Genomic DNA, 23,244 nt, shown 5'->3' on the forward strand with positions numbered 1-23,244 from the left:
ATGTTTTTTGAGAAGCATTTTACCGAAGACCTCACACAAAAAAAAGAAAAGTGTAATATATAAAGACTGTCATATCAGAGATCACACTTTACGGTTCATTACAGAAAACAGGTGACGTCAAATAGCAGAACGACAATGAGGAACAAATTTGATTCCATACAATTAAACGGATTTTCTAAGTCCAGGATTTAAATATTTAAAAACCAAACTAACATTTTAGGAATGACAGGCTATAATTTCATATACATGACTAGAGTTAAGTCAGTCAATATTTCAAGGTCATAGACACAAACCTTTAAAACAGATAAAACAAACCATGCTTAAAAGTAAAAAAAAAAAACTGTTTATATTTTTTACAGTATTGACAATTTTAAAATATCAAGGAATAAAGTTAGGATCTTAATGGGATCTTAAGTTTTCAGTAATTTTTGGCTGCAACATTTTACATATTTTCATATATTTCTATAATTTACTTAATATCTACTTTTTTAAAGTCTTATAACAGTCTATTTAGAGGATAGCTCTCTTTTGCACATTTCAATCAAAATTTAAAAATCTAAAAATGGCACTGCTACAGCAACAAAACCTACTACATGCACAAGTATAAAACTAAAAGAATGCATCATAGTTAAAGAATATAGCATGCTTAATACAGTAGAACAAACTTATGCCAATTATTTATCTTATTAGTTATTTTAGAAAGATCACATTCTTCCATTGATTATTTTCTGGCTAATAATCTTCCCATGGTATTTGCTACAGCGGACATCTCTTTTTGGGTTAAGGTATACAGTAGGTTTGGCCTGTCCCAGTTCTAGGTGGAAGTTCTGCCACTTTAAATGTGGGTTCTTTACTTGGGTATAGGTATGATGTATAGGTATGATGGTGCTCCAAGAAAATGTGACAATCACTTCTCCATTACCAAAGTCTGTTGACCGTACATAAGGCCTGATTCAGAGTGTACGCAATGCTGATATTTACACAGATTGAGTGATTGTTTGCCACTGTACTAAGCACACACAGCAATTAGTTTGCGATTACACTCGCCCATAGAATTCAATCGCAAAGTGAGCGACAGGTAGTCAGCAGTTGGAAGGGTAAAGGGGGGTGGCTAGGCAAACACAGGCGTGTCTGACCGTTTAAATGCATTTTCATGGGCGTGCATAAATTAGCTATTGACATCCCGCTTGCATTCCCCGTCTGGGGCCCCTTCCTCTATCCCCGATGGCTGGCAGCAGCAGCAGTAGACTTTGGGCACTAGTCTGTCTACTGCATATGCGCAGGTCGCCGGGAAAATGCGAATGCCATTTTTCGGTGATTTCCTCGCTGTGCATGCGCAAAACGCTGAGAAAATGGATGCGACGACCATTTTCCAGCATTTTATGGAGGGCTGAGACACCCAACACGGGACTTCAGAGAGGTAAGTATTAGAATATATGGGTGCTCCCCGCAGTGCAGTGTGGGCCCTCCCTAGACCCGCACACCCTCCACCCATTAGACATACACCCCTGTGGCTGCCTGATCTGCATCATTATTACTGATGTTTATGCTGGTGCATGAGGTCAGACAGGTATGAGAAGACAGACGTAGGCATCCCTATGTTCGGGTAAGCTTCGGATCAGGCCCATAATACAAGTGACCAGCAATTATATTAAAATATATATATATATATATATATATATATATATATATATATATATATATATATATAATATTATATATAATATATATATATATATATATATATACATACACAATTAAACGGTATATCGCTACCATAGCTCCCATCTGAAGTGTCCAGGAGCTATTCAAGTGTTTGGGGCGATCAGCCCCAAGGTTGCATTTATCGTGGATTTGTGCTCACAACCACCTGGGGTACAAGCAGATATCTGCGTAAAGTAGGGCTTTGGGGTTCGTCGCAAGTACCATGTGTGCACGCTGGTTTCAATACAGACAGGGGAGTCCCGAAGAGAGACTCAAGATAGGCGTCGAAATAAAGACGCCTAGCTTAATCCCGACGCTGGAATGCCAGCCCGAATGATGTAAGTCCTGCGCCATTCTCATTAGCTGTGGGGGGGGGGTTAGGTTTAGACACGAAGGGGGGAGGGTTAGGTTTAGACACGAAGGGGGGAGGGTTAGGTTTAGACACGAAGGGGGGAGGGTTAGGTTTAGACACGAAGGGGGGAGGGTTAAGGTTTAGACACGAAGGGGGGAGGGTTAAGGTTTAGACACGAAGGGGGGAGGGTTAAGGTTTAGACACGAAGGGGGGAGGGTTAAGGTTTAGACACGAAGGGGGGAGGGTTAGGTTTAGACACGAAGGGGGGAGGGTTAAGGTTTAGACACGAAGGGGGGAGGGTTAAGGTTTAGACACGAAGGGGGGAGGGTTAAGGTTTAGACACGAAGGGGGGAGGGTTAGGTTTAGACACGAAGGGGGGAGGGTTAGGTTTAAACACGAAGGGGGGAGGGTTAGGTTTAGACACGAAGGGGGGAGGGTTAGGTTTAGACACGAAGGGGGGAGGGTTAGGTTTAGACACGAAGGGGGGAGGGTTAGGTTTAGACACGAAGGGGGGAGGGTTAGGTTTAGACACGAAGGGGGGAGGGTTAGGTTTAGACACGAAGGGGGGAGGGTTAGGTTTAGACACGAAGGGGGGAGGGTTAGGTTTAGACACGAAGGGGGGAGGGTTAGGTTTAGACACGAAGGGGGGAGGGTTAGGTTTAGACACGAAGGGGGGAGGGTTAGGTTTAGACACGAAGGGGGGAGGGTTAGGTTTAGACACGAAGGGGGGAGGGTTAGGTTTAGACACGAAGGGGGGAGGGTTAGGTTTAGACACGAAGGGGGGAGGGTTAGGTTTAGACACGAAGGGGGGAGGGTTAGGTTTAGACACGAAGGGGGGAGGGTTAGGTTTAGACACGAAGGGGGGAGGGTTAGGTTTAGACACGAAGGGGGGAGGGTTAGGTTTAGACACGAAGGGGGGAGGGTTAGGTTTAGACACGAAGGGGGGAGGGTTAGGTTTAGACACGAAGGGGGGAGGGTTAGGTTTAGACACGAAGGGGGGAGGGTTAGGTTTAGACACGAAGGGGGGAGGGTTAGGTTTAGACACGAAGGGGGGAGGGTTAGGTTTAGACACGAAGGGGGGAGGGTTAGGTTTAGACACGAAGGGGGGAGGGTTAGGTTTAGACACGAAGGGGGGAGGGTTAGGTTTAGACACGAAGGGGGGAGGGTTAGGTTTAGACACGAAGGGGGGAGGGTTAGGTTTAGACACGAAGGGGGGAGGGTTAGGTTTAGACACGAAGGGGGGAGGGTTAGGTTTAGACACGAAGGGGGGAGGGTTAGGTTTAGACACGAAGGGGGGAGGGTTAGGTTTAGACACGAAGGGGGGAGGGTTAGGTTTAGACACGAAGGGGGGAGGGTTAGGTTTAGACACGAAGGGGGGAGGGTTAGGTTTAGACACGAAGGGGGGAGGGTTAGGTTTAGACACGAAGGGGGGAGGGTTAGGTTTAGACACGAAGGGGGGAGGGTTAGGTTTAGACACGAAGGGGGGAGGGTTAGGTTTAGACACGAAGGGGGGAGGGTTAGGTTTAGACACGAAGGGGGGAGGGTTAGGTTTAGACACGAAGGGGGGAGGGTTAGGTTTAGACACGAAGGGGGGAGGGTTAGGTTTAGACACGAAGGGGGGAGGGTTAGGTTTAGACACGAAGGGGGGAGGGTTAGGTTTAGACACGAAGGGGGGAGGGTTAGGTTTAGACACGAAGGGGGGAGGGTTAGGTTTAGACACGAAGGGGGGAGGGTTAGGTTTAGACACGAAGGGGGGAGGGTTAGGGTACAAAAAGGGAGGGTTAGTGTGGGAAGGGGCGAATGCGAATGCCATTTTCAAATACTCACCCGATCCGTCAGGATACCAACCATCGCGATGCTACTGTCTGTATTTTGACAGGAGGCATCCCGACAGCCGGCATTACATACAGATTCCGAAATCACATCCTAGGATTTATAAAATTAACCAAATATTTTATCAGTTTTTTATTTTGTAAATTTAAAAAAAAATTAAAAAATAAAATTCTCAACTTATATAATGCAGCCTAAACTGCACGCTTAACTGTTGCCACCTCCAAGGTAGAAGACAATTCATAAGCAGAAAGAAAAAATAAACACTGCCAAGACTAGGGGGTATATTTACTAATGGTGGGTTTATAGAAGTGGAGATGTTGCCCATAGCAACCAGATTCTACTTATCATTTATCTGTCACCTTCTAGAAGATAATAGCTAGAATCTGATTGGTTGCTATGGGAAACAACTCCACTTCCAAAAACCATCACTTTAGTAAATATATCCCTAAGTGTTTTAATGTGGTAGGAATATATATTGTCAAATCCACTGGGCATGTACTGATGTGAATGGACAAATATTCTCTGTAAAGCAGTATGGAATATCTATGTACAGGTTGAGTCTCCCATATCCAAAATGCTCGGGACCAGGGGTATTTTGGATAACGGAATATTCCGTATTTTGGAATAATTGCATATCATAATGAAATATCTTGGGAATGGGACCCCAATATACACACAGAATGCATATATGTGTTATATGCACCTTATACACAGCCTGCAGGTCATTTTATACAATATTTTCAATAATTTTGTGGCTCAAGCAAAGTTTGTGTACATACATGAAATAAATTTATGTTTCATTTACACCCTATACACACAGCCTGAAGGTAATTTTATACCATATTTTTAATAATTTGTGCCTTAGACAAAGTTTGTGTACATTGAACCATCAAAAATCAAAGGTTTTATTATCTCAGTCATGCCAAAATTATTCCGTAATTCGGAATATTCCGTATTTCGGAATATTTGGATATGGGAGACTCAACCTATACTATATAAATAACTGGTAATTAATAACTGGTAATACGATTCCAACTTGAATTTGGAATGGACTCTCTCGAAACATCAAGTTTTGAAAATATTAGGCCATATGTTTTCTTGTAAATCTGTTTTTAAATGGCGCAGTCTGTGACCTTGAAATGTTAACTTCCTTAAACCTAGTCATGAGGCATTTCAAATCAAAGCCTGTGAACAATTGTTTTTCTTTTTAAATATCTCTATTTTGGCCTGCAAAAATTAGGTTTTTGTATGCTTACACATAATTTGTATATTTTTGATATTTTCAAACCCTTCTAAATCGAATCTACACGAGATAAACCAAAATTATAGATTTTGTAGTCTGCGTCATCAGAGTGCAATAAAAACTGGGAAAACTGAACTCCAAGGACTGTTGAGCTATGGTGGGAGGATGACAACCACCAGCCTGATCCTAAGAAGAGTTGCCATGACTGCCATCAACTTAGCGAAATCTCTCACTGATGTACACAGACTGAAAGGAAGGGCTCAAAACCAGAAAAGCTGTGTCTGTACAGCAAACCTTAGGCGGCACTAAGGCCCCACCCATCCTGAGACATGGAGATAGGCATCCTTGATATGCATAGAAGGTGCAATCCCCTCTGCTCCATGCTGTTTATCAGTCCCCAGAGAAACTTTTTAATATATCCACTGGGTAGTGGGCATTTAGGGACTTTATATTGAGAAGGAGTGTATGTATATATATATATATATATATATATATATATATATATATATATATATATATATATATATATATATATATAGAAAGAAGAATACGACACAAAGGTAAAATAAAGTCTCAACGGCTTAACAAAGACATTTTTGGTGGACTGCAGGCAGATTAGTGGTGAAAAATAATTTTGGGCAGACTATAAAGGTCCAACACATCTCTTGCACCGTAAGACCCTCCAATGTGGGTAGGGTGTACCTCATGCCAGTTGTCTGCTGGACGACAAGCTGCACAAACTTGCTTATATTTTGACACATTTATCTATAGTGAATCGCTGGGTGTGTACAGCGGATATTTCTGAATGACGTCGTTCACGGACATATCCCATCTGCTGTCAGCAGAAGGCTGATGTATCTGAAAGATATATTGGCCATCATGTGATCGCCCGTACACATGCTGTGGGACCCGGCGGTGATTGACAGCTCAACTGTGCGAGCGATTTAAATGCCCGCCCATTTGAGCGGTCAAGCCCGGCACATTGGGCAGACTAATTGGTAAGTGTGTATAGACTTAATCGCATAAAGCTCCGTGTAGGTCTGTTGCTTTCTTCCCCCACAGCTGTCGGCAAAGGTTCCTGACCACCTTTTAGAGACTGCATGTGCCAACAGAGACTCACTGTCCTATCCGGCCTGCCTCCCTGTCACAGCTGAGACACCAACCTCATGGCACTCTGCCTTCTCCACTGCACCCTTGGCGGCTGCCCAACCCTTGAGGGTTCAGAATTCTCTCCTGCCTCCCTCAGCAGCCACCTTATTCCATGAGAAAGTACCAATTACATTTTCAGGTGGGCTCTCCGGAATAGAGAAAAATATTAAATCAAATGAACTATTCAATTTGAAAGTGTCTAGGCTCCTCAAAAGCTACTAAGTTCCAGTGTCCCCAAATGATCATGGGTAAACGCATTTACAATGCCTGCCATATCTTAGCAAAGACAAGTTAGCTCAGCATCAAAATGTAAGATCACACAAGCTGTGAAATGCTTTTAAAAATGTCCTCATATTTTCACCCAACCTCCTTACCTTTGCTCCATCTCCACCCTTAATTGTATGTGTCTTAGTAACAGGTGGTCTGAGATAGCCATGTTAAAACCCTGCATTAGTCTTAAAAAGCAGAAAGTTGTTCATTCCAGCAAAAGCTCACTCATGCCGTTACCTTGGTTATATGAACATTTATAATGAAAGCTCCATACTGTTCAGGCACTAGCACAATACTGATCTAAACTTGAGGCCTGCATAACAGGAGGGGTCAGGGCATATAAATCAGTACTTAGTGAAAACATGCACAGCGATCTGCACGGCCACAAATATAATGACATTTTATTATAAAGAGAAGGATTACAAAGATTTGTAGAACTTACCGGGTTTAGGCAAGCACCGTACAATTTCACAATATTTGGGTGATTCACACGTGATAACTGGCGAAGCTGAAATTAAATAAATGCCAATTTAAGAAGAGAGAAAGAAACATTTTGGTTATCCATTTTATTCACTAACAAATTTTGGAGCAATCAAATTTGTGTTAACATTATGCATGGCTTATAGCAGGTATATTCAACTAATGTTGGGTACACACTGGACGATATACATCGCCGGTACAGCCAACGAACGATATACTGTCCCAACCCTGGAACGGTGTGAACCTAGTCATTCACAGATATATTGCTTCAGCTGTGCAGCACGGCTAATGTGATAGGCAGATGCTCACGATATATCTTTATGTGTATGGCCGATTGACCCACCCATAGCTGACCACTGAAAATAACGTCACAACTGGTTCCTATGGCCACACATATCGGCCGGCCAATTGGTAAGTGTGTATGCACATATTGTTTGTGCAGAGCACTTACCAAATTGATGTGCCGGACGATCCATTGTTCACATGTGTACCCCACATAAGATTTTGAGTGGGCCACCCAGAAATTTAAGGATGGGGACATGAACATTTGAGGTTTTTTTTTTAATAAGAACACAGCTCCATAACCCCTACATGTCACCAGCGTCACCCAACCTGCTTCTATCCAGTTCCATCCTCCCTGTATCTCTACAGTGCTATTGTTCATGCATCTCACCAGCACCATACACCTCTCCAGCACCATCCCCTCACGCATCTCTCCAGCCTTACCCCACCTGCATCTCACCATCATAACGCCCCCGTCCCTTTGTATATTTATGCCCAAGTCACCTCTGCCCCCACTTTATATCTATTAATTTAATTTTTCAGCCCCAGGCACAGTCACTGAGTATTAAAAGCCCCTCCCACCCTTTATGTATATTTATTGATTTACTGTCCCACATAAGTTATTGCTGACCCTACCTAATATAATTTAATTTGTCAGCGCCAGACCCAGTCACTGTTCCAGCGCAAATAACCTGACCCAGTTTTTAGTTTAGTTGTGGACATCAATATGCAACTTACAACAGAGTTCAAGCACCTGCAACCCAGGCACCTCCAGGCAAACATGTTCATGCCTGTTGACGGGCACCTTTGGTCACAATTTGTGATTACACACCCACGCCATGTCCTAACTGCACTTTCGCTGGGTCTGCATACTGACCGACCATTGCCACTCATTCCAGCTTTTGTCCTAGTCATACACAGATGCAGGTCATGTTTACAACCAAGGGCGGAATTCAATTGTTTTCGCGGCCCGCATCTCCCGTCTAAAGTGACAGGAGATCGCAGGCTGCTATTCAATTGTGCCAGCTTTTCACGCTGATCGCACCCAAAGTGGTTGGGTTTAGCCGCGTAAATCGGCTAACCCCGACCAAAGTGCTGGGCGCGATCGCGAAAAGTGATGTTTGGGCGCCCAAACATGTCACTTTTCGCACATTTCAGCTCTCATCCCCCAGGGGCTGCGAGCTGAAATGTAGCGCTTGGCAGCTGATCGCGCCCGACAGGAGCAAGAATAGAATAGCTCAGTCGGGCGCGATAGGGGATGAAAAGAATTGAATTCCGCCCTAAGAAAAAAAATACACCCGTGCACACAACAACAAGAGCAAGTTGCTGTCAAAAAACCCTGTAAAAAGGTCCTGTATCTGGTATGTCATATCTTCTTTAGTCAGTTAAAATTCTCACTCTTCAAAGGCTACTACAGGCAATGTTTCTACACCGACATATGATCTGTCAAATCATTTTTATTTCTGCAACATGTATATTTAGTTAATATTCCAATGCAGAATGACAAAGGGGAAACATTTAGAGATATCAGAGTCACCTTTAGAAATCAGTGACCATTCTGTACATTACGATCAGAGCATAACGTCACAAAAGAAAGTGCCTTTAAAAGGATTGGAACATCAATAGACTGAAATGAAAGTTTTGAAAAATATGAGATATGGTAAGACCTTACCTTTGTTATCGCTATTTCTACGAAGTCCATAGGGTTCCACAGGATACCTTGGGGTATAGGTGATGACGTCAGGCATCGGGCACCATAGAGTTAAAGCTTTCAGCCTCCCAGGATGCACTAGGGTCCCCCTCCTATACCCCGCCCCCGAGCCAAGGCATCTCAGTTACGTACCAAGCCATAGGCCGGAGGAGGAGAGGAAAGAGAAAAAAAAAGATCTGGACACACACAAGAATCACATTCTCACCAGAGGGAGACGGAAAAACCGGTGACCAGAGCAAAGCCTATCTGCAGTACAGGTGCGAAAGGGCGGGAGTCCTGTAGAACCCTATGGACTTCGTAGAAATAGAGATAACAAAAGTAAGGTCTTACCAGATCTCATATTTTCTACTTCAGGGTCCATAGGGTATCCACAGGATACCTTGGGGATGTCCCAAAGCAGTATCCTTTAAGGGTGGGGACGCTCCTGTGCTGAAAGGAGAATCCGCCGCCCGAAGGAACCATCCTGAGAGGCAAAGGTGTCAAAAGCGTAATACCTCACAAAGGTATGGACTGAGGACCATGTGGCAGCCTTGCAGATCTGGACTGCAAGAGGCACCACGTCGAGCAGCCCACGAAGGACCCACAGACCTAGTGGAATGAGCCCTCACAGAGGAAGGAACCGGAAGGCCTTCATGAAGATAAGCTTCTGAAATGGCCATACGAATCCAGCCTGCCAAAGTCTGCTTTGAAGCAGGCCAACCCTTTTTACGAAAGCCATAGGGGACAAACAAGGCGTCCGACTTCATAAACGAAGAAGTGCGGTCAACATAAATCCTCAAGGCCCGCACAACGTCCAAAGTGGCCTCACCCACTGAAAGATCAGGTGAGTTAAAAGCCGGCACAACGATTTCCTCGTTGATGTGAAAACTTGAGACAACTTTAGGAAGGAAACCAGGACGAGTGCGCAGCACCGCCCTGTTCCTATGAAAAATCAGAAAAGGGGGTCTACAGGAGAGAGCCCCCAAGTCAGAAACACGTCTGGCCGAAGCAATGGCCAGAAGGAAAATTGTTTTAGCTGTCCGGCATTTGAGGTCCACTGAGCCCAGTGGTTCAAACGGCGGTCCCTGGAGAGCCCTCAGGACCACAGCTAAATCCCAAGGCACCACCGGTGGAACAAAAGGTGGCTGAATTCTGAGAACACCTTGCATAAAGGTGCGCACATCAGGGATTGCAGCAATCCTACGATGGAACCAGACGGACAGGGCAGACACCTGCACCTTCAGAGACGCAAGGCGAAGCCCATGGTCCAGTCCCGCCTGCAGGAAGGCTAAACACTCTAGACAGACGGATCTCCCGAGGGGCATAACCTCTCGATCGACACCACTGGAAGAACGTATGCCACACTCGATGGTATATCCTTGCAGAGGATGGTTTCCGAGCCCGTAGCATTGTTTGCACTACAGAGCTGGAAAACCCCCTGGACCTTAACATGGCCGTCTCAACAGCCACACCGTCAAAGACAGCCGAGTCAGGTCCGGGTGAAGACAAGGACCCTGTGACATGAGATATGGTCGTAACGGCAACCGCAGAGGAATGTCCACGGACAGTCCCTGGAGGTCTGAGAACCAGTGCCTCCAGGGCCACGCGGGAGCTATCAAGAGGAGCGTCCCTCCTTCCAGTTTGAATTTCCGGATTACCCGTGGAAGGAGGGAAACCGGAGGAAACAGATAAGCAAACCGGAACGCCCACTGGACGGACAGAGCATCCACCAGAGACGCCTTTTCGTCTCTTGTGCGAGACTCGTACACCGGCAACTTGTTGTTGTGCCGGGACGCCATGAGGTCGATCTCTGGAAGACCCCAACCTGTCCACCAGAAGTTGAAAGACGTCCTGGTGCAGAGACCATTCCCCCGGATGAACGTCCTGGCGACTGAGAAAGTCCGCCTCCCAGTTTAGGACTCCCGGGATGAAGACTGCTGATATGGTCAGAAGATTGCGCTCCGCCCAAACCAGGATCCGGGACACCTCCACGAGAGCCGCCCGACTTCGGGTTCCTCCTTGCCGATTTATGTAGGCCACGGTGGTAGCGTTGTCCGACTGGACCTGCACTGGGTGACCTTGGAGAACCCGATGTGCCTGCTGGAGAGCATTGAAAACCGCTCGGAGTTCCAAGATGTTTATTGGAAGCTCTGTTTCCGCCCGAGTCCACCTGCACTGGAACAAGTGTGGACCCGTGACTGCTCCCCAGCCCCGAAGACTGGCGTCCGTTGTCAACAGGACCCAATTCGCCACCCAGAACGTACGACCCTTGTTGAGATGGGTCGTCTGCAACCACCAGGTTAGAGACAGGTGAACCTCCGGAGTGAGCACCGTTGTCTGTGATTTTAGAGTCTGAGGCAGTCCATTCCATTTGGACAGGATCAACTGCTGCAGAGGTCTGGAGTGAAACTGGGCATATTCCACCATGTCGAATACTGAGACCATGGAGCCCAGTAACCTCATCGCCGAGTGTAGAGACACACGGCGACTCTGCAGACAACTGCACACCCTCGACTGCAAGACCGAGATCTTTTCCCCCGTCACAAAGATCCTTTGCTGTCCGGAGTCCAATAAGGCTCCGAGGTGCAGAATCCTCTGGGATGGGATCAGGGTGGACTTCTGCCAGTTTATCAACCAGCCGTGCCATTGCAGTACCGCAATGGTCAGGTCCAAATTACGTAGAAGGAGCTCTGGAGATCCTGCCACAAACAGAAGGTCGTCCAAGTACGTTAACGTGCGGACTCCCTGCAGCCGCAGAGAAGCCGCCATAACCGCCATCACCTTGGTGAATACACATGGTGCTGTCGCCAGCCCAAAAGTTAACGCCTGGAACTGAAAGTGGTCGTTGCGGATTGTAAACCTGAGAAACTGTTGATGGCGTAAAAGAATAGGGACATGCAGGTAAGCGTCCTGTATGTCCAACGACACCATGTAATTCCCAGGTTCCAGCGCCAGAATGATGGACCGTAGGGTCTCCATCCGAAACCTCGGCATCCGCAAAGACTTGTTGAGTGCTTTGAGGTTGAGGATCGGACGATACGACCCATTGGGTTTCTGCACCAAAAACAGATTGGAATAGAAATCCTGGCCCCTCTGGGAGAATGGAACAGGCACTATAACTCCAGCCTGGAGCATAGTGTGCAAGACTTTCCGCAGTTCCACTGCTTTGTTACGGTCTGATGGAAGACCCATGGTGAAGAATCGGGACGGGGGCCTGTGCCGAAAGGAAAGGGCATACCCCTGAGAAACCACCTCGTGACCCCAAGTGTCTGTCGTGGTAACCGACCAACACTGGGCGAACTGCAGCAGGCGGCCTCCCACTTTGGGATCCCCCAAAGGGAGGCCCGGACCGTCAGGCCGCAGGCTTGTCATCCGGCTTAGGGGCCGGACGTCTGGTACTCCAGGCCTGTTTCCGGGGCTTGGACGATTTTTTGGGGCCAGCCTGTCTGGAAAAGGACTGAGTCTTAGGCCTACCCTGGGCCCTGTAAGGCCGAAAGGACGACCTACCAGAACTGGAAGGGACGGCAGCAGACGGAAGACATGCCAACTTGGCTGCCGCCAGTGTGGCTACGATTTTGTCCAGATCCGGACCAAATAGGACTTCTCCATTAAACGGCTGAGCTTCCAAGCCCTTCTTGGAATCAGCGTCCGCCTTCCAAGATCGCAACCATAAGGTGCGTCGAGCAGCTACCGCAGCCGAAGAAATCCGAGACGCCAGGGTACTGACATCCAAGGCCGCTTCATTGATATAAGTGGCCGAATCCCGGATATTGCCTATCAACTCGGTCTGTTCAGCCGAACAGTCGGAATCGAGAGAGGCCTCCAAAGTATTAGCCCAGCGCTCCATAGCTCTGGCTATCCAACAAATGACCATAGCCGGCCTAGCTGCCCCCCCCCCGCAAGGGAACAAACGAACTTTAGGCAGATCTCTACCTTAAGGTCCGTAGCATCCTTCAAGGAAGACATGGAGGGCATGGGCAACGTAGCACTACGGACCAGGCGTGTCACATGAGAATCCACCTGTGGAGGTGACTCCCACTTAGAAAAATAATTATCCGCAAACGGATAAGCCACCGCCAAGCGCCTCTGAGGCTGATACCGTTTGCCAGGCTGTTTCCACGCCTCCTCTAAATGGTCCACTAACTGACCTGAAAGAGGAAACACTGTGGCGTAACCCTTAATATCCTTAAAAAAGGCATATTTAGACTTGGACACCGGAGGATCTTCATCCTCAATCACTAAAACTGTGCGGACTGCCCGAATAAGCTTATGTGGCCGCAACACAGACTCCCCTTGTAACACGTCCGACAAGTGCTGTACAGAACTTGTCAGCGAATTAACCCACGCAGGCTACTGAGAGACTTGGGGAGGGGTATTAGGGAGACTGTGGGGTACCATCAATTGTCTCGGGAAAACCTGCATGGGTGACGACACCACTGACTGCTGTGACAATCCCATCTGTGAGAGCGCAGGCTGCGGAGCTAACTGGCCCACCAGGGTTGTAAGTGCTTTGGCGAAACAAGCCCAGGGCGGCTCCTGTACCGGGGCCGTGACAGTAATTGGCCGCGCCAATAAATAACACTGCCGACAGTGTTATTTATTGGCGCTACCCTCCCCCTCCGCTATTGGTACCTTACATGTAGTACACCGAAGCTGGAGAGGAAAGTCACTTTCAGACATGATGGTAAGTATGTGACTCCTCACACATACTTTTAGTATAGCGTGAGATCCACCCTGTAATCACCGCACCGCAAGGGCTTTAGCAGAAAAAGATCAGGGACAGTGAAAAGGCTGACAGTAGAAATGAAAGTACAGGCAGCAGCGCTAGCAGAAGTCACATACAATGCAAAGAAAATGAATTCCTGCACTATCAGCGCTGTTACTCAACTACGCAGACAAGGAGCCTGGTAGGACACAGCGCTGCATACACTGACCTAAACCTTAACGGAGGAGAGGTATGCTGGGGGACCCAGACCGCGATGCCACCTTTCCAGGCTTCCAGCAGCGCTTACCATGCGTTCAGAGAAGATGGCCACCGAGGAGCATAGAGCAGGCCGGCCTGGGGGAGGAGTGCTGCCACAGGGCCAGTCGGCGTGTGCAGCGGGGGAGGCGCCGGCTGTGAGACAGGGAAGGCGCGCTCCCCTGGCATGCATTTAACCCCTGGGACGCCGCAGCGCTACCGCTCAGCCGCGGTCCAGCTGTCCCACGGGGGTAGTGGAAGCGCAGGTTAGTACCTGGCTCCACGCTGCAGCCAGTCCCCAGGGAGCCCCCTGCCTGGGGACTGTGGACCGTGTTCAGCAGAGTCCCACCGCGGGGCCCCGCTGCTTACCTTGCTGTCCCCCTTAGATCCGGCCATGGTCCCAAAACATCTGGGGTCACCGCTAGCTGTGACCCCAGACGCTTACCAGCATCCCTGGATCGGTACCGGCGTTCTGGTACCGGCAGGGGTGTAGGGAAGACAGCATGGACGTCAGCACTGACTGTCCATGCTGTACTTCCAGATGTGCAGCCACAGCTGCATTGTAGAAAGCTTCAGGGGCTCTTCTAAGCCCCCCTCTAACAGGTGCATCCGACTCCGGCCGGGCACCAAACTAAACTGAGATGCCTTGGCTCGGGGGCGGGGTATAGGAGGGGGACCCTAGTGCATCCTGGGAGGCTGAAAGCTTTAACTCTATGGTGCCCGATGCCTGACGTCATCACCTATACCCCAAGGTATCCTGTGGATACCCTATGGACCCTGAAGTAGAAATACCAATGTAATATGTAATTACTGTGTTTTGTTAAATACCCAAAAATTTATTTTGTAAGTTTGTAGTCCGCATTATTCTCACTCTCTCTCTTTTCTCCACACCGACTATGCTCTGTCTTCCCGCTGTGTATACTTACCCTTCCAGGTGCAGTGCGGTCCCTTGGCTAAGGTCTGTCCCATCATGCAGCAAAGGGAGCGGGTTCACACTGCGCATGCATGTAGGATACCGATCAGACCTTACCAGATTATGGGGGAATATTCAATTAGCCGTGTTACTTTAATGCCAACTAATCGATTCCCCGTCTAATTCATTTAGTTATTTTTTTCCAGGTGAAACAAACCCCCCAATAAGAGCAGTTTTTTTCGCAGCCACGATTGCAAAAATACATGGATCCGGGAACTTATCCCGGATTCTGTGTGTTTTCGCCAAAAAACGGGACATTTCTCGGCGGGTAATTGATTTTCCAGAAAAAAAATAAATGCGGTAAAGTCCAGTTTTTACCGCACAAAAAACACTGACGGGTGAAGAGAATAACATTGTTTATCTAGCTACAATGGCACCTATCAAGGGATGGGATATATTAGGCAGAAAAACACTTAATAAAAATTGGTGTGTTGGAAGCAGTAAAGATGGGCAAGCGTGAGGGTCTGAGTGACTTTCACAAGGGACAAATTCTGATGGCTAGACAACTGGGTCAGTGTATCTCCAAAATGGCAGGTCTTGTTGAGTATTCCCGGTATGCCCACATACAAATTTAGCACTTAACATTTATAATAAAAACTAGTGACGATTAATCCGGTATAACCTCTCAGGTTCATTTTAGGAATGCCATAGACTTCATTCTAGCACCCTGCACTTGTCACAACCTATGCAGTTCTTCTTTCCTGCCTGGGGTGTCACTCTCCACTCTGCTTCTAGCACACTCAGCTAATGCAGCAAACTGCTGTGAGAGTGACCAAAGTGTGCTGGAAGCACCAGAGCAGAGAGCGACACACCAGGCAGGAAAGTGGAACTGCATGTGTTGCAGAGGTGCAGGGGGCTAGAATGAACACTATGCTATTATACCTGTACAGTGTTCCTGCTAGGCTCTTTTAGCAGGGCAGTAGCCTCTTTTCTACAGCACCATGCTGACTGAATAATCAGTGCTGATCTGATCCAGTAACAGAGCACAGGGGACTTAGCAGGGAGAGAGACCCCCAATGTCTGCTTTATATATGTGCTGTTGATCCAATCATGCACATCTCACTGACTGCTCCAGAGACGCACTGCATAACCCCATTGATTGCAATGCTGCTCTCTGCCTGCAGACTTCACAATCATTGTTCTTACCCTCTATGCTGCACACAGGATTGTCTAGTTATTTTGTTGGGCCTTGGTGGGGCACGTGGCGAGGTCTCATGAGTATTGAAGTGGCTTATTGGTGGCCTGTTGGCACATTAGTGCCCATAAATCATAGTACACCATACAGCTGTAGTGACACACCGCCTACAAAATTTGGTCCTTTACAATTAAAATGTGCTCTCCTCAGTGATCAGCACCCTGCTTGAAAAAAAATTATAGTATTAACTGGGTCTCTATTTTCTAAGCACAGTTACAGGTTGTAAAGTTTAAAGGCATCAAAATAGCAAATACCAGCTTAGAGGAAATAACTTCTATTTAACTTATACCTAATAGTTAAACCATGTATTACTCAAAACAATGAGACTCCTTTAAGTAATGCAATAATCAATCTCTTCCAGCTGAATATAACAAACTTGTGTTATTTATTTTAAAGATCACATCATAACCAATGTAGCTGCTCAGATTTGCAATTAACATTTTTTTTTCCCCCCCAACAAATACATCATGAGATATACCTCAACAATAAAGGCCTTCCTTTCAGATTCACTTTCAATTTGCTTGATAGCCACGTCTTTTTCTCGCCATTTTGCTTTGCAGACAACCCCAAAAGTCCCTCTTCCAACTACCTGTTAGGAGAGGGAGAAAAAAACGTAAGATTTATAATATAATATAAGAAAATACAAATTATAACTCTGAAGCAGCAAAAACAAGTAACGCAAGTGTATTAGAAGCAAATTTGGCAATATATGTAGAGCACAATAAGAAAACACTGAACTACAAAACATGAATTAAACAAAAATTATGTAGCCCTAATTATGTAATTACAACTTTCTTTACTCCACTATCAAAACATACTTCATTGTGTTACAGAAACATCTAACAAAGCCACAGTTGTGAAATTCAGTTCTAAGTGCAGAGCTATAACATTACACATCCTCCCTGATCATACAACAAAACACTTGCAAATAACTCAGGGAGACTGAACAACATGACAGATCATAAAATAAATGGACAGTTGTGCTTTTTTTCTGCAACAAAACCAAAAATGGACGCCATAAATCTGCATGATGTCCCACAGAGACCCTGCACAACTAGATCACGCAGAAAGCCTGTGCAACTCCAATAGTTATGTGTCCTAAGCTGACAATCCATCTTCCACCTGACCGTTGTAGTATTTTTCTCCCCAGATGCTAAGTTTGTCTCCATGCCTCTGCACGGAAGAGTGTCAGAGGATTCACTGAAAGTAAAATAAACCACATCAATTGCACCTCCCTGATGAACTGTTCTGGTAACCCTGTCAAAGAAATCTGACATTCCGTTGACATAATCACTCCTCAGGGAAACTCTATTGCCTTGTTTTATGCAGATTACTGAATACAAGATAATCAATTCTTTTTCTCTCCTGCAGCATTACCATAAATTTACTTACTAGTGAAAGAGCCCCTTCCCATGCCTCTCTGATATAAGAAAGCAGAATTAGGCTCCAATACACTATGCATTCTACTCTATCCTGCTGCATGATTATATACATTGTAAAAGCTGACAGCTGATTTTTGAATGATTTCAGGGTTAGACCTAGGGTACAATTATGGTTAGGAATAGAATCAGGCATTCTCCCCTCCAGAACGGCTACATGCTCGGCATGTCTCCTGCCAACATTCAGAACATGTTGTCAAATTCATTTCTAATACACCTCCATATGCATTTCTGACTAAACTAAACTGTACATACAAATTGATGACAGACAGCATGGAGTCAAAATACAAAAATATAGGCATCACATTGCTCCACAGAACCGGACAGTAGTGAATATAGAACACAGGGACATACAAGTTCCAAAATAATGAACGTAAAACTGATAACTGAGGGGCCGGCTTGTGACAGCATACAATCTAGTTACGAAATTTTTATACCAAATATACTTAACATACTAACATAGAACATTATAATTTTAATATTGACAAATAAGCTTTTAATCAGAGCAAAAAAACAGAACACTTGTCTGGCATGGTCCCATTGGATGCGACCACATGCAGGAGGACTTTCCATGACGAGGTTGCATCCCAGCGACACAGACGCTGCTCTTCCCCTGGCATTTTCCTCAAACTCGCTTTAGTCATACCTCTTCCCGGAGGGATATCACCTGTCTTTTGTGCATCCTAGAATGCATTGCAATTGGCATTCTTGAGCGTCGGACAAATACCATAACTTCAGAAATAGCTCCGCTACTTCCTGCTCAGAGGGGACTGATTGGTCCCCTTTGAGCTTCAAGTCCCACGCTCTGCATATGTGCAGTGGCGTGGGTGGGTAGATCTAAACACACTGGGGTGTGGACATATTTATACTTCAGAAGTATGTGACACTGGGGGATTACAGGTGATGGGAAAATGTAACAAGGAGTGATAGGATAATGCTACATGGGTCTTGGTAGAATGACAGAAGACTGCCAGACACATTCACAGGGTGGTGCTATATGCCCCCTAGGCATATTTTATTTGCTAAAGAATTATTAACTTAGCTTTTAAAATTAGATTTCATCAACCTAATTGATAAAAAAAAAAAAATAATTAAATTACAAGGCACCCATCTAATGGCCACAAGAATGAAATTACTAGGCACCCATCTAATGTCCACAAGAATGAAATTACTAGGCACCCATCTAATGTTCACAAGAATGAAATTACTAGGCACCCATCTAATGTCCACAAGAATGAAATTACTAGGCACCCATCTAATGTCCACAAGAATGAAATTACTAGGCACCCATCTAATGGCCACAAGAATGAAATTACTAGGCACCCATCTAATGGCCACAAGAATGAAATTACTAGGCACCCATCTAATGTTCACAAGAATGAAATTACTAGGCACCCATCTAATGTCCACAAGAATGAAATTACTAGGCGCCCATCTAATGGCCACAAGAATGAAATTACTAGGCGCCCATCTAATGGCCACAAGAATGAAATTACTAGGCACCCATCTAATGGCCACAAGAATGAAATTACTAGGCACCCATCTAATGTCCACAAGAATGAAATTACTAGGCGCCCATCTAATGGCCACAAGAATGAAATTACTAGGCGCCCATCTAATGGCCACAAGAATGAAATTACTAGGCGCCCATCTAATGTCCACAAGAATGAAATTACTAGGCGCCCATCTAATGGCCACAAGAATGAAATTACTAGGCGCCCATCTAATGGCCACAAAAATGAAATTACTAGGCGCCCATCTAATGTCCACAGGAAAAAAAAACAAAAAAAACAAAAACTTAATGAAAAATGTTTTCAGGAAAACAAACAAACAAAAAAAAACACAACATACTGTAAGCATACCTGTTCAAGTCAGTCAGAAGTGGTAAACACTGTAAACTGTAAGCATTTCAACTTCATTTACCCTTAATTCAATGTATTCCAATGCCCTCTCCACTAATACCTTGACTATATTAAAGTCTGTAACAAATCTGTGTAATCCCTGACATAAGGAATCTACCAAGCTGCTTAGGTTTACAATGCCAAATTTGTCAAGCACTTGGGTTCCTTGCTAGCCAGTAGTGGGATTATCACATTATAACAAACACAGAATCACTAGGCAATTTGGCAAATTGCTCAGTAAACTTATTAACAAATAGGAACATGAGAAACGTTGCTTCCTCAACCCACCCCCCCCCCAAAAAAAAAAAAAACGGAGGGGGGGGAGGAGGAGAATTATGTTGCAGGGCTATTGTGGGTTAGTAAAATATTTCTGAAGAGGAGGGGGGGGGGGAACAAAGACAATTTTAATTAGCAAAGGCAAAACTTTTTTAATAGTGAAGAGGTCACAGTGATAACAGAAAATCTGACTTGCATATAGTCATTGTCAATTTACAATGTACATAGATGACATGACAGAGGAGTTCTCTTATCCACCAGTGCTACAGTAAGTACAGCTGCAAATGTGACATTTACTAAATGTCATCAATGCCAAAATGAGACTAAGTACACAGGGTTTTATAGCAATGTTTCTTAGAATGCAGTAGACTGTTTTGAAGCAGAACGATTTGGCTGATGTCTGGGCACTGGCAAGTAGTCAGGAGATTGATGCAGGCGAGGGTTCCCGAAATGGGTGTGATGCTACTTACAGCATTTTAACTGTGCTAGTGTTACAACTTTATACATGGTGGTAAGCGCCATGTTTAACGTTATAAGACCCACACATTTACATTGCAGCATTACACATTTGTCGGGGTCCTGGCAGTCATTGTCAGGTTGACTTCCTCACTGTCCACATAGTGAGAGTCAATCTCCAGTACTGAAACACAAAATACAACTAGGATAGATGCCCATTCTACTGCAAAACCATAGGTCATAATGCAGCTTTACATTTTCATATTAAGTACAAGCCAACACATAATTTATTTATTACCAGTTATTTATATAGCGCACACATATTCCGCAGCGCTTTACAGAGAATAGTTGGCCATTCACATCAGTCCCTGCCCCAGTGGAGCTTACTCTCTATAATCCCTACCTCATGCTCACACACATACACACTATGGTCAATTTTGTGGGGAGCCAATTAACCTACCAGTATATTTTTGGAGTGTGGGAGGAAACCGGAGTACCCGGAGGAAACCCACGCAAGCACAGGCAGAATATACAAACTCCACACAGTTAGGGCCGTAGTGGGAATCGAACCCATGACCTCAGTGCTGTGAGGCAGTAACGCTAACCATTACACCGTCTATAATTCAAATATATCCTTTAAATTCATATTTAGGATTGGTCACCTACAATAAATGTAGGGAAGCACAATTTTCTAATCTGTAATGGCGCATATCCAGTACAAAATAAATTGGACGATTTGAACGATAACGTTCATCGTCCGCAATATCGAGCAGTAGATAGTCAACGACCAGCGATGCGCGCTCCTGCTGGTCGTTGACGGCATCTTTCATTGCCCGTACTTGCAGGGCAACCTGACGATATCGTCCAGGGTCTGCAAAAACGGGGTTGAGGGAGGGTGACGTCAGTGAACGATCAGTGTGGGTACTCAATGTCGTTAATGACATTGAGCATATCAGTGTCACGGAAACACTAGACGATATCGCTCATGGAGCATACAGTCTAGTGAATGCCCGCCTTTAGGCAAAGGTACTCGCCTCATTCTGCATTAGGCCTCAAAAAGTTGTACATTTTTCATAGGACACTTGGCCTTGTATTTCTTGTCATACCGCAACCATGCAGCAAAATTAAATAAGTTAACCCCCAGCAGGGTTGGCTGGTTTAAACCACCTTGGTTTATATAAAAAAAAAAAAAAAAGAACTCTGTTTTTGTCATTATGCTGTGACTACAGGCACGGCACTGTGACTCCTTACAAAAAAAAAGCCTATTATAAAGGGAATCCCCCTGGTATTATTCCACATTATTGTTGGTTATGGGTCTTCATTTGAGTGAGCTTAACCAATACAGTAATTCACACAACATAGAAATAGGGAGGGTGAACCCGATCAGAGAGGTACTAAATCTGCCTAGCATCAGCTAAGACTCTAACATATCCTCCCCTAACAGTCCTGTAGGACAGGAGGAAACCACAATGAACATTATCAATCTTAAAAGGGTAAACAACTCCAACACATTAAAGAGGCAATACACAGAGAAACAGCTCATGGTTTAATTTTCTTCATGTATTTAAATTCAAAATTTTCAGTCATACTGAGTGGAGTGGAAGGAAGAAAAACCTAGGCCCTCCGCTATTGTGTATGCAGCTGCGAATCCGTACGGAACGCATCTGCATATGTACAGTATGCTAATGCCTGCCACACTGCAGCGGGCAGAGAGATGCCCACTGCTTTCTCACATTTGCACTACGTCACACTCAAGATATATACATTGGTACTATAGACACACATCGGCCCCTCACGCACAATTTGCACCAGGTCTGACCTGCCACAAACTGCAAGTCTCATCGCATGCAGTGAGTACTCAAGGGTCGTATGCAATCACAGTGGCTAATGTATGCATGCCCATGAAACGGCGCTCAAACGGACAGACGTCTGTGTTTTCATGAACACTCCCCCGTCAAACGCCAAACGCTCACAGCCTGTCACTCACGCTACAATGGCTTCCTCTGTGTGCCTGTAATCACACGGCGATCGCAGTGCGAGTTTTACGCATGCGCACTAGTTGACTATCGGCTGATCTGCGAACGCTTCTGAATCAGGCCCTTAGTCTGGCTCTCTTTTCAGGAAATAAAAAAATCCTAATAATTTTGGATTGTTTATGTTAGAAAGCATTAAAACATGGTTGATCAAAGTTTCTAATACTTAGCAATGTTTCACAGTATTAATAAGCAGGATTAAATTTTTTTTTCCCATTAAAACATTAATGCAAAAAAACCTGGTTTAAAATAAAAAAAATAAAAATGTTTTTTTTTTCCCAGCCCCCTAATATTCTAGGCCAGAGGTTCTCAAACGCGGTCCTCAAGGCACCCCAACAGTTTAAGTCTTATGCTGGGCATACATTATACAATTATCTGTCAGATATCTGTCCAATCTGGCTGGTTGGAATGGAAACCTGGTAATGTATGGAAGCAAATGACAGTCAATCAAATGACCTGCCACATAAACTGCAAGTGGTTTTCCAGTGGTTTTAAACACTGGAAAACGGACAAAAACCAATTGCTCAAATTAGTTAAAATCGTGTGTTTTAACCAGTTTGTCTGAACGACCATTTTTGTCTTTCCAGTGTTTGTGAGCAAATGGTCAATTGTCATTTGCTCCCATACATTACCAGATTTACATTCCAACCAGCCAGATTGGACAAATAATTGTATAGTGTATGCCCAGCATTGGAGATATCCGTGGTTGAGCACAGGTAGTTAAATCAGACTGACTGAGGTACTAACTAGGTCACCTGTGGTAAAGCATGAATATCCTTAAGCATGAAGATCCTTAAAACTTGGGACAGCTAGGTTGCCTTGAGGACAGAGTTTAGGAACCACTGGCCTAGACTGTTTGAGCGCTCAAATGCAACGGGCGCCGGATGGAGCAATTCAATTGTTGCTCCGTTTGGGCGCCAGTGACACGTGTGTGTGTGCCCAAAACACGGTCTAACCACATATAGCAGCTAAACCTGTCTAAAGTTGTGCTTTGGGCAACCAAACTCC

General features: G+C 45.3%; 1 protein-coding gene across 2 annotated transcripts in view; it reads right to left on the minus strand.

Annotated features, from left to right (window-relative positions):
* MAP3K7 (mitogen-activated protein kinase kinase kinase 7) overlaps positions 1-23,244 on the minus strand; it is a 75,731-nt gene that overhangs the window by 48,498 nt on the left and 3,989 nt on the right. For both annotated transcript variants that reach the window (XM_088472066.1, XM_088472057.1), the window contains exons 2-3: positions 16,610-16,720; positions 6,994-7,059 (exon numbers count right to left, since the gene is read on the minus strand). In XM_088472066.1, the coding sequence (XP_088328192.1) occupies positions 6,994-7,059; positions 16,610-16,720 (177 nt within the window). The remainder of the gene's footprint in view (positions 1-6,993; positions 7,060-16,609; positions 16,721-23,244) is intronic.

The sequence above is a fragment of the Taudactylus pleione genome, unplaced genomic scaffold (genome assembly GCF_031769625.1).
Source record: "Taudactylus pleione unplaced genomic scaffold, aTauple2 ptg000015l, whole genome shotgun sequence".
Taxonomy (NCBI): Eukaryota; Metazoa; Chordata; class Amphibia; order Anura; family Myobatrachidae; genus Taudactylus; species Taudactylus pleione.